This window comes from Pseudophryne corroboree, assembly GCF_028390025.1.
Source record: "Pseudophryne corroboree isolate aPseCor3 chromosome 3 unlocalized genomic scaffold, aPseCor3.hap2 SUPER_3_unloc_21, whole genome shotgun sequence".
In the NCBI taxonomy this organism is placed as follows: Eukaryota; Metazoa; Chordata; class Amphibia; order Anura; family Myobatrachidae; genus Pseudophryne; species Pseudophryne corroboree.
Genome location: NW_026967510.1, coordinates 357,501 through 369,219, shown reverse-complemented (window position 1 = coordinate 369,219; position 11,719 = coordinate 357,501). Strand labels below are relative to the sequence as shown.

At 47.0% G+C, this 11,719-nt stretch overlaps 1 protein-coding gene across 2 annotated transcripts in view; it reads right to left on the bottom strand.

The window, feature by feature from the left end:
- Positions 1-6,685: 6,685 nt before the first annotated feature.
- The window catches only part of LOC134983698 (gastrula zinc finger protein XlCGF26.1-like), a 35,330-nt gene continuing 30,296 nt past the window's right edge, over positions 6,686-11,719 (bottom strand). The window contains exon 6 of one of the 2 annotated variants that reach the window (XM_063949354.1): positions 6,686-9,043. In XM_063949354.1, coding sequence (XP_063805424.1) covers positions 7,476-9,043 — 1,568 coding nt within the window. In that variant the 3' untranslated portion in view covers positions 6,686-7,475. The remainder of the gene's footprint in view (positions 9,044-11,719) is intronic. The other variant, XM_063949355.1, reaches the window with a different exon arrangement.

The following is an 11,719-nucleotide window of genomic DNA, read 5'->3' as shown; positions in this document are numbered from 1 at the left end:
TACACAGAAGGTGATAGGGTAACAAAATACACACAAAGTGAACAGAGAAGCCCAGAGGCTAAGGAACTGGGTATCTCCCTTGTATTAGAACTGCTCAGATGGAAAAAGCAAGATGTTGTGTTTTAATACGTAGAGAACCCGAAATGCTGTTGCTAAGGGCAACAGCAAAACCCTAAAGGGTTACCAACGGGTGTGGCAGTAAACTCCTTGGTCAGAGATGGAATGATAGACACAAGGAGAGTCTCCACAATCCTAATTCTCACTTGCAGTGCACAGGTTTTAGCTTACTGCCACTAAACTGACCCCTGACACCTAGCACAGTGAGACAGGATTAGACAGGCAAGTCTTAGAATACAGCCGCAAACTTGCTAAGTTCACAGAGTAGTAACAGAACCCCAGCAAGCTAAACGACTGACTCCAGTCTTACTGCTAGGTCTGGATTGGCAGAGTGTAATACCAAATCCCCAGGCCTATTTGCAGTAAGCAACAAACAAATACAAAGCTACACAGTACTGGCTAACTTTCATGAACTGACTAACCAACAAAGATTCAGCAGCATCTGCTTACCCTGAAAAGAGGCCTTATAAAGCAGGTGCTGTCCACGCCCCACTCAGACCTCACAGACTGTGAGCACAAAAACCAGCACCGGATCCCCTGCCGTGCACAGAGCCTATAACCACTGCACAGCAAAAGACCCGAACCGGAGTATCAGCTGCGCTCAGGTTACTCCACTAGCACTTGTCTCCCGGTTGCCATGACGACGTGGCAGCACAGGGCAGGAGACCCTAACACCTTCCTATGTATTGTTGCGGACAGGGACATTCTAACATATATATGATGCCCTTGCTGTGGCATGGTAAGTTGTCCTGTGTGTTACATGTTGTGGAATGTGAAACAGACATTACTGTTTGGGTAGGTGTGGTGCTTCTAGCTTTTGTTGTGTTGCAGCCCATGCAGGTCCCTTAGTGGTAGAAGTCCCCTTCTTATGTGTTCCATCTATAGTAGTTTGTGTTTTGGTGGTACGTGGCTGTGTACCAGCTTCTTCTTAATGTCTGGTGCTTTCAGGAACACTACTTTTGGTTTTGGAGGTATGATATCTGCTAGTGTGTCATCTTGAAGTATCGGCCAATGTTTGTTTATGATCTTTTTAATCTGATTTGCTTGTTTTGTGTATTGTGTTATGAAAGGGATCTCTTTGTCTGTTTTCTGTTCTGGTCTCTTTTTGTATTGTAGGGGGGAGGTCTATAATTTCCCTTACCCATGGTATATGCTGTCTGTACCTTTTCTGTATCGTACTGTTTCTCTCTAAATTTTAAACTTAGTTCTTGTCCTTGTGTCTCATAATCGCTGACTCTGGAGCAGTTCCTCCTGAGTCTTTTGAATTGGCCTACTGGGATACTGTTCAACCAGTTTGGGTGGTGGCAGCTGGAGGTTAGTATGAAGCTAAGGACGTCCACTGGTTTGTTGAACGTGTTGGTATGCATTTCGTTATCTGTGATGAATATGTAAATATGTAATTAGTACCAGTGTTGGATTCTTGACCTCATTGTCCTGGACTTCTGATCATTGTGATCTATGCACTTCTTATGTTCCTTATAAAAGCACTGTTCAGAAATCTGCCCTTTATCTTCTATACCCAATGTATGGTGGCAGCACTGATATTCTGTGGGATACGCCTGGTTACTGTTGGCATAGTCCTTGCTAAAAAGACACTTGTTCTCATGATAGAGTCACTGAATCCAGACCAGAATTGGTGATTTTCTTCTATTTTTTTATATATATATATATAAAGTTTTTTTTAAAAAGTGTTTTTCTTGTTTAATTAATGGTTGTTAATGCAAATGTCATTTTGTGTAGAATCAGAGTGTCAGCGAGACGTTATGGAGCAAATGTATCATTTACTATTTGCTACTAATTCCCTCAAAACAACCGGACCTCCCAAATGTAAGTAGAAGGGACTGCAGCAGGTATCTCCCATACCTTCATACATGGACATCTCCAGGCAAGGGTCAGGTAAGTTTATTTTTCCAAATACAACAACCCTAATTCACCTACAAGTTAAAAAACAACATTTGAACAGACATAATTAATTTAAAACTAACAAATAAAACTTTCTTTACACAGAAAGAGACCCCCCCTTCCCTCCCGTAATATCATCCCACTATTCAAATGATTTGTCAAAATCGGACACAGCCAAAATCACACCGGAAATCTTTTGATTTTAAACTACTTTATTTCATATCTTTAATTCACATATTTTTGTCTATATTTTAAACTTAAAAAATACTTTACTCAGCAGTTTGCTTGTGGTGGCGAAATGCACATGCGCAGCGGCCGCGCAGACACACACATTGTGGCGGCATCCCTGAGGGGCGAAAGCGGGCGGGCCGGGACCATTTTCCAGGGGCTGCGTGATATCACACCTGCGGTCATCTCTGAGTAACCCCCTATAAGCTTCCAGAGTGCACCACATATCTCATCTTTTCCAAGTTACTACAAATGATATGAGATCGGTAGCAGCACTACTTTCAGGATTATTACACAGAACACACATAAAGGCTGACACAGCAAATAACAGTAACACATACAAGGGATTCATTAGAAATAAGGAAGCATAATCATCATTAAGTCTAATTATCAGCTGATTCTGTGCAGGACCCATACACCTCTTTACTGCCTCCAGCATTCCCTGGTACTGCACTGCGGCCATCTGCCCTGTCTCCCCCCACTACTGCCACCCACAATGTCTCCCCCCACTACTGCCATCTGCCCTGTGTTCCCCCACTACGGCCAACGCCCTGTCTCCCCCCACACCTGCCACCCGCCCCGTCTCCCACCAACATCTCCCCCCCATTACTGCCACCCACCCTGTCCCCCCCTACTGCCATCCACCATCTCCCCACCACTACTGCCACCCACCTGTCTCCCTCCATGGTACTAACAGTCCTTCATCAACAGATGGAAGTAACCAGGGCAGTACAGAGGCAGAAGCTGCTTCTGGTACATGGACCCTGGTCATGTAGGGCTGGGAGAGTCAGTAAGATTATGTAATAGGGGCCTACAGTAAGTCAGTACGGAGGCAGAAGCTGCTTCTGGTACATGGACCCTGGTCATGTAGGGCTGGGAGAGTCAGTAAGATTATGTAATAGGGGCCTACAGTAAGTCAGTAAGGAAGCAGAAGCTGCTTCTGGTACATGGACCCTGGTCATGTAGGGCTGGGAGAGTCAGTAAGATTATGTAATAGGGGACTACAGTAAGTCAGTAAGGAGGCAGAAGCTGCTTCTGGTACATGGACCCTGGTCATGTAGGGCTGGGAGAGTCAGTAAGATTATGTAATAGGGGCCTACAGTAAGTCAGTACGGAGGCAGAAGCTGCTTCTGGTACATGGACCCTGGTCATGTAGGGCTGGGAGAGTCAGTAAGATTATGTAATAGGGGCCTACAGTAAGTCAGTACGGAGGCAGAAGCTGCTTCTGGTACATGGACCCTGGTCATGTAGGGCTGGGAGAGTCAGTAAGATTCTGTAATAGGGAACTACAGTAAGTCAGTAAGGAGGCAGAAGCTGCTTCTGGTACATGGACCCTGGTCATGTAGGGCTGGGAGAGTCAGTAAGATTATGTAATAGGGGCCTACAGTAAGTCAGTAAGGAGGCAGAAGCTGCTTCTGGTACATAGACCCTGGTCATGTAGGGCTGGGAGAGTCAGTAAGATTATGTAATAGTGTTCCTACAGTAAGTCAGTAAGGAGGCAGAAGCTGCTTCTGGTACATGGACCCTGGTCATGTAGGGCTGGGAGAGTCAGTAAGATTATGTAATAGGGGCCTACAGTAAGTCAGTAAGGAGGCAGAAGCTGCTTCTGGTAACATGGACCCTGGACATGTAGGGCTGGAAGAGTCAGTAAGATTATGTAATAGGGGCCTACAGTAAGTCAGTAAGGAGGCAGAAGCTGCTTCTGGTACATGGACCCTGGTCATGTAGGGCTGGGAGAGTCAGTAAGATTATGTAATAGGGGCCTACAGTAAGTCAGTAAGGAGGCAGAAGCTGCTTCTGGTACATGGACCCTGGTCATGTAGGGCTGGGAGAGTCAGTAAGATTATGTAATAGGGGACTACAGTAAGTCAGTAAGGAGGCAGAAGCTGCTTCTGGTACATGGACCCTGGTCATGTAGGGCTGGGAGAGTCAGTAAGATTATGTAATAGGGGCCTACAGTAAGTCAGTAAGGAGGCAGAAGCTGCTTCTGGTACATGGACCCTGGTCATGTAGGGCTGGGAGAGTCAGTAAGATTATGTAATAGGGGCCTACAGTAAGTCAGTAAGGAGGCAGAAGCTGCTTCTGGTACATGGACCCTGGTCATGTAGGGCTGGGAGAGTCAGTAAGATTATGTAATAGGGGACTACAGTAAGTCAGTAAGGAGGCAGAAGCTGCTTCTGGTACATGGACCCTGGTCATGTAGGGCTGGGAGAGTCAGTAAGATTATGTAATAGGGGCCTACAGTAAGTCAGTAAGGAGGCAGAAGCTGCTTCTGGTACATGGACCCTGGTCATGTAGGGCTGGGAGAGTCAGTAAGATTATGTAATAGGGGCCTACAGTAAGTCAGTAAGGAGGCAGAAGCTGCTTCTGGTACATGGACCCTGGTCATGTAGGGCTGGGAGAGTCAGTAAGATTATGTAATAGGGGCCTACAGTAAGTCAGTAAGGAGGCAGAAGCTGCTTCTGGTACATGGACCCTGGTCATGTAGGGCTGGGAGAGTCAGTAAGATTGTGTAATAGGGGCCTACAGTAAGTCAGTAAGGAGGCAGAAGCTGCTTCTGGTGCATGGACCCTGGTCATGTAGGGCTGGGAGAGTCAGTAAGATTATGTAATAGGGGCCTACAGTAAGTCAGTAAGGAGGCAGAAGCAGCTTCTGGTACATGGACCCCGGTCATGTAGGGCTGGGAGAGTCAGTAAGATTATGTAATAGGGGCCTACAGTAAGTCAGTAAGGAGGCAGAAGCTGCTTCTGGTACATGGACCCTGGTCATGTAGGGCTGGGAGAGTCAGTAAGATTATGTAATAGGGGCCTACAGTAAGTCAGTAAGGAGGCAGAAGCTGCTTCTGGTACATGGACCCTGGTCATGTAGGGCTGGGAGAGTCAGTAAGATTGTGTAATAGGGGTCTACAGTAAGTCAGTAAGGAGGCAGAAGCTGCTTCTGGTACATGGACCCTGGTCATGTAGGGCTGGGAGAGTCAGTAAGATTCTGTAATAGGGGCCTACAGTAAGTCAGTAAGGAAGCAGAAGCTGCTTCTGGTACATGGACCCTGGTCATGTAGGGCTGGGAGAGTCAGTAAGATTATGTAATAGGGGCCTACAGTAAGTCAGTAAGGAAGCAGAAGCTGCTTCTGGTACATGGACCCTGGTCATGTAGGGCTGGGAGAGTCAGTAAGATTGTGTAATAGGGGTCTACAGTTAGTCAGTAAGGAGGCAGAAGCTGCTTCTGGTACATGGACCCTGGTCATGTAGGGCTGGGAGAGTCAGTAAGATTATGTAATAGGGGCCTACAGTAAGTCAGTAAGGAGGCAGAAGCTGCTTCTGGTACATGGACCCTGGTCATGTAGGGCTGGGAGAGTCAGTAAGATTGTGTAATAGGGGTCTACAGTAAGTCAGTAAGGAGGCAGAAGCTGCTTCTGGTACATGGATCCTGGTCATGTAGGGCTGGGAGAGTCAGTAAGATTATGTAATAGTGGCCTACAGTAAGTCAGTAAGGAAGCAGAAGCTGCTTCTGGTACATGGACCCTGGTCATGTAGGGCTGGGAGAGTCAGTAAGATTGTGTAATAGGGGTCTACAGTAAGTCAGTAAGGAGGCAGAAGCTGCTTCTGGTACATGGACCCTGGTCATGTAGGGCTGGGAGAGTCAGTAAGATTATGTAATAGGGGCCTACAGTAAGTCAGTAAGGAGGCAGAAGCTGCTTCTGGTACATGGACCCTGGTCATGTAGGGCTGGGAGAGTCAGTAAGATTATGTAATAGGGGCCTACAGTAAGTCAGTAAGGAGGCAGAAGCTGCTTCTGGTACATGGACCCTGGTCATGTAGGGCTGGGAGAGTCAGTAAGATTATGTAATAGGGCCCTACAGTAAGTCAGTAAGGAGGCAGAAGCTGCTTCTAGTACATGGACCCTGGTCATGTAGGGCTGGGAGAGTCAGTAAGATTATGTAATAAGGTGCCTACAGTAAGTCAGTAAGGAGGCAGAAGCTGCTTCTGGTACATGGACCCTGGTCATGTAGGGCTGGGAGAGTCAGTAAGATTGTGTAATAGGGGTCTACAGTAAGTCAGTAAGGAGGCAGATGCTGCTAATTAGCAATCCTTTTTCTAGCGTGCTGGGGGCCGCCCATCGCAGGGCGAGGCAGCCTAGTACGCTGACCGGCGCCTCCCCCCTTTATGAAGCAGAAATTGCGATCTCTCCACAATTTCTGCTTCATCTTAGAAACTAGTGAAGCATCCTGCCAGCTTAGCTGCACCCGCAGGATCCCCACCGCGTTCTTCTAGATTGCGATGGCTGCGTGTGATGCCATGCAGCCACAGTGAACATGACCGTTTGTCCGCCTCCCTTTCTCGCAACACCGCACTTGTAACGCTCCATCTTCTCACTGGAAACGGAGCTTTACCCCCCACCCTGTGACCGCCTCTGCCTGATTAACAAGAAGCAATCACATTTCCTACAGCCCCCTGTAGAGAATGCAGGTGCATACGCAGGACGGGCGCTGCGCATGCGTCCGCAAGTTTTTCTCAATAATTCCGTTTGGATCACACACTGTAGTCCAACCTGAATTAGGCCCAGAGTCACCATCTTACAGGCAGCCGGTGAAGGGAGCAGAGAATGGGTGTTATGTGGCAGGAACGGGCTGGTTAGGTAACAGCCTGGCTGCTGCATTCTGTACAAGCTACAAGCGGTGCAATTCTTTTGCTGGGAGACCCAGGTAGAGGACATTGCAGTAGTCTATGTGTGATGATACAAGTGCATGTATGACTGTAGGTAGATCTTCTGAGGGAAATAAGTGCTGGAGTCTGACTATGTTCCTCAGATGAGGATCTGATTGTGGCAGATACCTGATGTCTAAGTGTCACTCTACCATCCAGGACACCAAGATTCTGCACAGGATCAGCATTATGTAAACCTGAACCCCCAAGCGTAAGTCTGGTTGGTAACAAAGCTGAGCTGTAGCCCTGTCCTTTGTTGGTGAGCTAGCATAAGGACCTGTTTCACCTGGATTAAGTCACAGCCCGCTGGCAACACCCACACCTGGAGCTCAGCTAGACATTTAGGATTGGTACTGGGTTCTCAGTACCCAGAACAAAAGACAGACCATCTGTAGGCAGTGGTAGATGAGGGCATGACAGCTGATTATTTCACCCAGTGGTTGCATGTATATTGCAAAAAGCACAGGACATAGGATAAGAACCTTGAAGAACAACGCATGGCAATAATAAGTATACTCCAGAAGATTAAAATGGCTTCTCACCTGTGTGATTTCTCTGGTGTGTAACAAGATGTGATTTCTGGCTAAAACATTTCCCACACTCAGAACATGGAAATGGCTTCTCACCTGTGTGACTTCTGTGATGTATAACAAGATATGAGTTCTGTGTAAAACATTTCCCACACTCAGAGCAAGAATATGGCTTCTCACCTGTGTGACTTCTCTGATGTTTAACAAGATCTGATTTCAGGGCAAAACATTTCCCACACTCAGAACATGGAAATGGCCTCTCACCTGTGTGACTTAGCTGATGTCTAACAAGTTGTGATTTCTGGGCAAAACATTTCTCACACTCAGAGCAAGAAAATGGCTTCTCACCTGTGTGACTTCTCTGATGGCTAACAAGATGTAATTTGTCTGCAAAACATTTCCCACACTCAGGACATGGAAATGGCTTCTCACCTGTGTGACTTCGCTGATGATCAACAAGATGTGATTTCCGTGAAAAACATTTCTCACACTCAGAGCAAGAAAATGGCTTCTCACCTGTGTGACTTCTCTGATGTCTAACAAGCCCTGGTTTGTCTGCAAAACATTTCCCACACTCAGAACATGGAAACGGCTTCTCACCTGTGTGACTTCTCTGATGTCTAACAAGCTCTGGTTTGTCTGCAAAACATTTCCCACACTCAGAACATAGAAATGGCTTCTCCCCTGTGTGACTTCTCTGATGTATAACAAGATGTGATTTCCGGGCAAAACATTTCCCACACTCAGAACATGGAAATGGCTTCTCACCTGTGTGACTTTGCTGATGTGTAACAAGACTTGATCTCCAAGTAAAACATTTTCCACAGTCAGAACATGGAAATAGCCTCTCACCTGTGTGAGTTCTCTGATGTATAACAAGTTGTGATTTCCGGCCAAAACATTTCCCACACTCAGAACATGGAAATGGCTTCTCACCTGTGTGACTTTGCTGATGTCTAACAAGACATGATTTCCAAGTAAAACATTTTCCACAGTCAGAACATGGAAATGGCCCCTCACCTGTGTGAGTTCTCTGATGTATAACAAGTTGTGATTTCCGGCCAAAACATTTCCCACACTCAGAACATGGAAATGGCTTCTCACCTGTGTGACTTTGCTGATGTGTAACAAGACATGATTTCCAAGTAAAACATTTTCCACAGTCAGAACATGGAAATGGCCTCTCACCTGTGTGACTTCTCTGATGTCTAACAAGAGCTGATTTGTATGTAAAACATTTTCCACACTCAGAACATGGAAATTGCCTCTCAGCTGCCTTAGCTGGCTGATGGGTAATAAGCTTTGTGTTCTGTGTAAAACATTTGGCATCTATAGAACAGGGAAACACTGTATCTACTCTCAGAGCTGTAACAAATGCTCCAATATCAGAGTGATCAGGAGAACATTTCCCAGGATCAGGGGGATCAGATGATAGAGCTGGATGTATAATTGGGGTAATGGGATTATTTCCTGGAGAATCCTGTCTACTGTCATCTTTTATGTCACAATCCGGGGATAACATTAGACGTCCTTCTGAGATATTCCTGCTTGTGTGTCCATCTGCTGGAAATAAAATACATTATGGAAATACAAAAATGAGAACACACAATAACAAATGTAATATTATAATAAGACTTAGATATCTCTCTCTCTTGTACTTGTAACTAACCATGAAGTATAAATGGAGATGTAGTCACTCGCTAAGTCCTATGTCAGCACCAATGTAAAACAATGGATGGGGAACACATCGTATGAATTGGAGATTCTAGATGAACAATAACATCAGTCATATGAGCTGATGGATCAGAGAAATGTCTCCTAACGTTACTCCTGGAAGCATTGGTAAGGTAGCATTCCTCTATGTGTGTGCGCATACGCTGATAAGCCTGTACATGTGTTACTCACCCTTATATAAGGTATATTGCTACAGCAGAGTACGTGTGGAACAAGGTAACTTACATGCAATACACCATATAATACCCTGTAATCATCATCATCTTCCAGGTTATAATCCACTTTTACACCCCCCATCATCAGTGTCTTACCTCTATTCTCTCAATAGTAATAAGGATGATGTGTGTACAGTAAGTATGATATAGAGAATTACATATCAGGATCTATACAGCTGCCGCCATACTTCTGCTTCTCATACGTGTGCTACTGGCAGCAGTGAACATCTGAGTGAGATTGCAGGGAAGACAGCAGAGTCTGATGAGAAAGAGATTGGATCTGCCTTTGCAGGGATGTACCACACCTGTCACCCCTGTTAGTATATAAAATAATAAATAAGAGGGGCCTGAGTCCATCCAGACATGCTTTCTGGAGCTTTTATTACTACGTGGCTTCTTATCTACCCTACCTGATAGCCGTCGGCCACCACTGGAGGCAAGAAACAATCTATTAAGTCCCCCACTTCTCCTGCCCTAAAGCCGCTCACTCCGCTCAGTCCGGGCACCGTTCACTGCCGCAGCCTAGTGACGCAGCTGAAGCCACGGGCTGTATTCTGGAGCTAAGTGTGCCCAGTCTTTCCTGCACGCTCCGGATAGCTGACTTGGAGGCACTTTTGCCTCAGGTGGGAGCACTGGCTCTTCCGCTACTGCTGGGGGCAGAACAGGCTGCACACAGTCACCGGAGCCCGGCAGTGATATTGGGAAGTGAGGTGATGATCAAGCACTCTTGCTCCGTTGCCCTTTCTCCGAATTCCACTAGCCGATCTGCTAAGGTATCCGTGTCGCCCCACCTGGGACGTTGGACCTCCGGCCCTGCTAGGTATGAAACATGGCTGCTGCTAATAGAGAGGCTGGGGCTTGTGGGTCTCACCGGTTCTGTACAAAGGTCCACTGGTAGGCCGCCCTCTTCAATGCCAACGCCCTTAGTACTCTACCTCCGCCCAGCGGGACTCCTCCAAGCTCACGAGTGCCGCCCTCATGATGCTTCTGGACACATTGAAAGGGATATCCACACCCTTCTCCTGATACACGATCTCCAGATCGTCCTTTGACATTCCACTGAAGACCGCCATCTTGTGCGTTCTCCTGCAGTGCAGTTACTCCTCTCCTAACTCGGCTTCTCCAATCAGGTGACCGAAAAGCCACCTAGGATTATCCCACCGCTATGCCAGCAATTTCTGTGACTGGATGGTTCTGTACGAAAGCCCTCACCCTGCCTTGCGTCCTGCTCCAGTCACAGAATGGATGTTTAGGTCACACGGGATCTGGCCAATTAGGGGATTCCCAATTACCATTAGTAACCGCCTATTACTGACTCCACCCACTGCGTAATGGGCAGGTACTACACTGCCACCACCAGAATCCTTGTCGCTATGGAGTCTGGAACCATGGTACTGCTCTGTATGTGTCTACACGCTATCTTTCCACACCTGTGTGGTGTCGACGAATCACCACTAGTCGCTGGACTTGGCCTCTGCACAGTAGCTGGCGGGAGGCGAAGCTTGGAGACGCTGAGTGCACCCTGGACAACCGGAAAACGGAACTATGTTTGGCATAGCACTGCAGATCACAAGATGAAGCGGTCATCTTGAGGCAGATGTTTATTCACCCAGTCTTAAAAAAGACTGTTCCCTATTGCTAGTGGCAACAGCAATACAGCAAGATGTTTACAGCAGAGTGAAAATAGTATAATACCTCTGGAGGCTAACAGGCCTCTTCTTTTTATCTTACGCCAATACACATACCACAGGGGGCAAGTCCACCGTGCTGTTCTCAACCAATCATTGTTTACCCATGTGATGTGCATGCCTTGGCCACATGCACAGCTATCATTGTCCTCTACGGACGGTGGGGAGTAGTCGCTCTCCTTTGACCGTCCCATCCTGGAGGGTTGGTATCCACCCTGGTGACGCTCAGTCTAGGCTGGGGGAAGTTTTCCCATCTAAACTACTTCCAGGAATCTGCCCGGGTACCCAGCTCACCATCTCCAGTCTAAAATTGGGCTCCAGAGATGGGCAGCCTAGATCCCAGGTCAGGCTTTCCTGCCCACCAAAGGTGATCCCTAAGGAGCTCCAGAAAACCACTCAGCTTGTTTTAAAGCTGAGCTGCTCCTCTCTCTCCTCATGATACTTCCATGTGGGAGGCTAGAGAGGAAGGCATTCCATTTTGGGGGGAAAGTACTGGGGGAATCCACCAGCCTACACCAGGCATGTCCAAATTGCGGCCCTCCAGCTGTTGTGAAACTACATATCCCAGCATGCCCTGACAGTTTTGCTGTCAGAGAATGCTA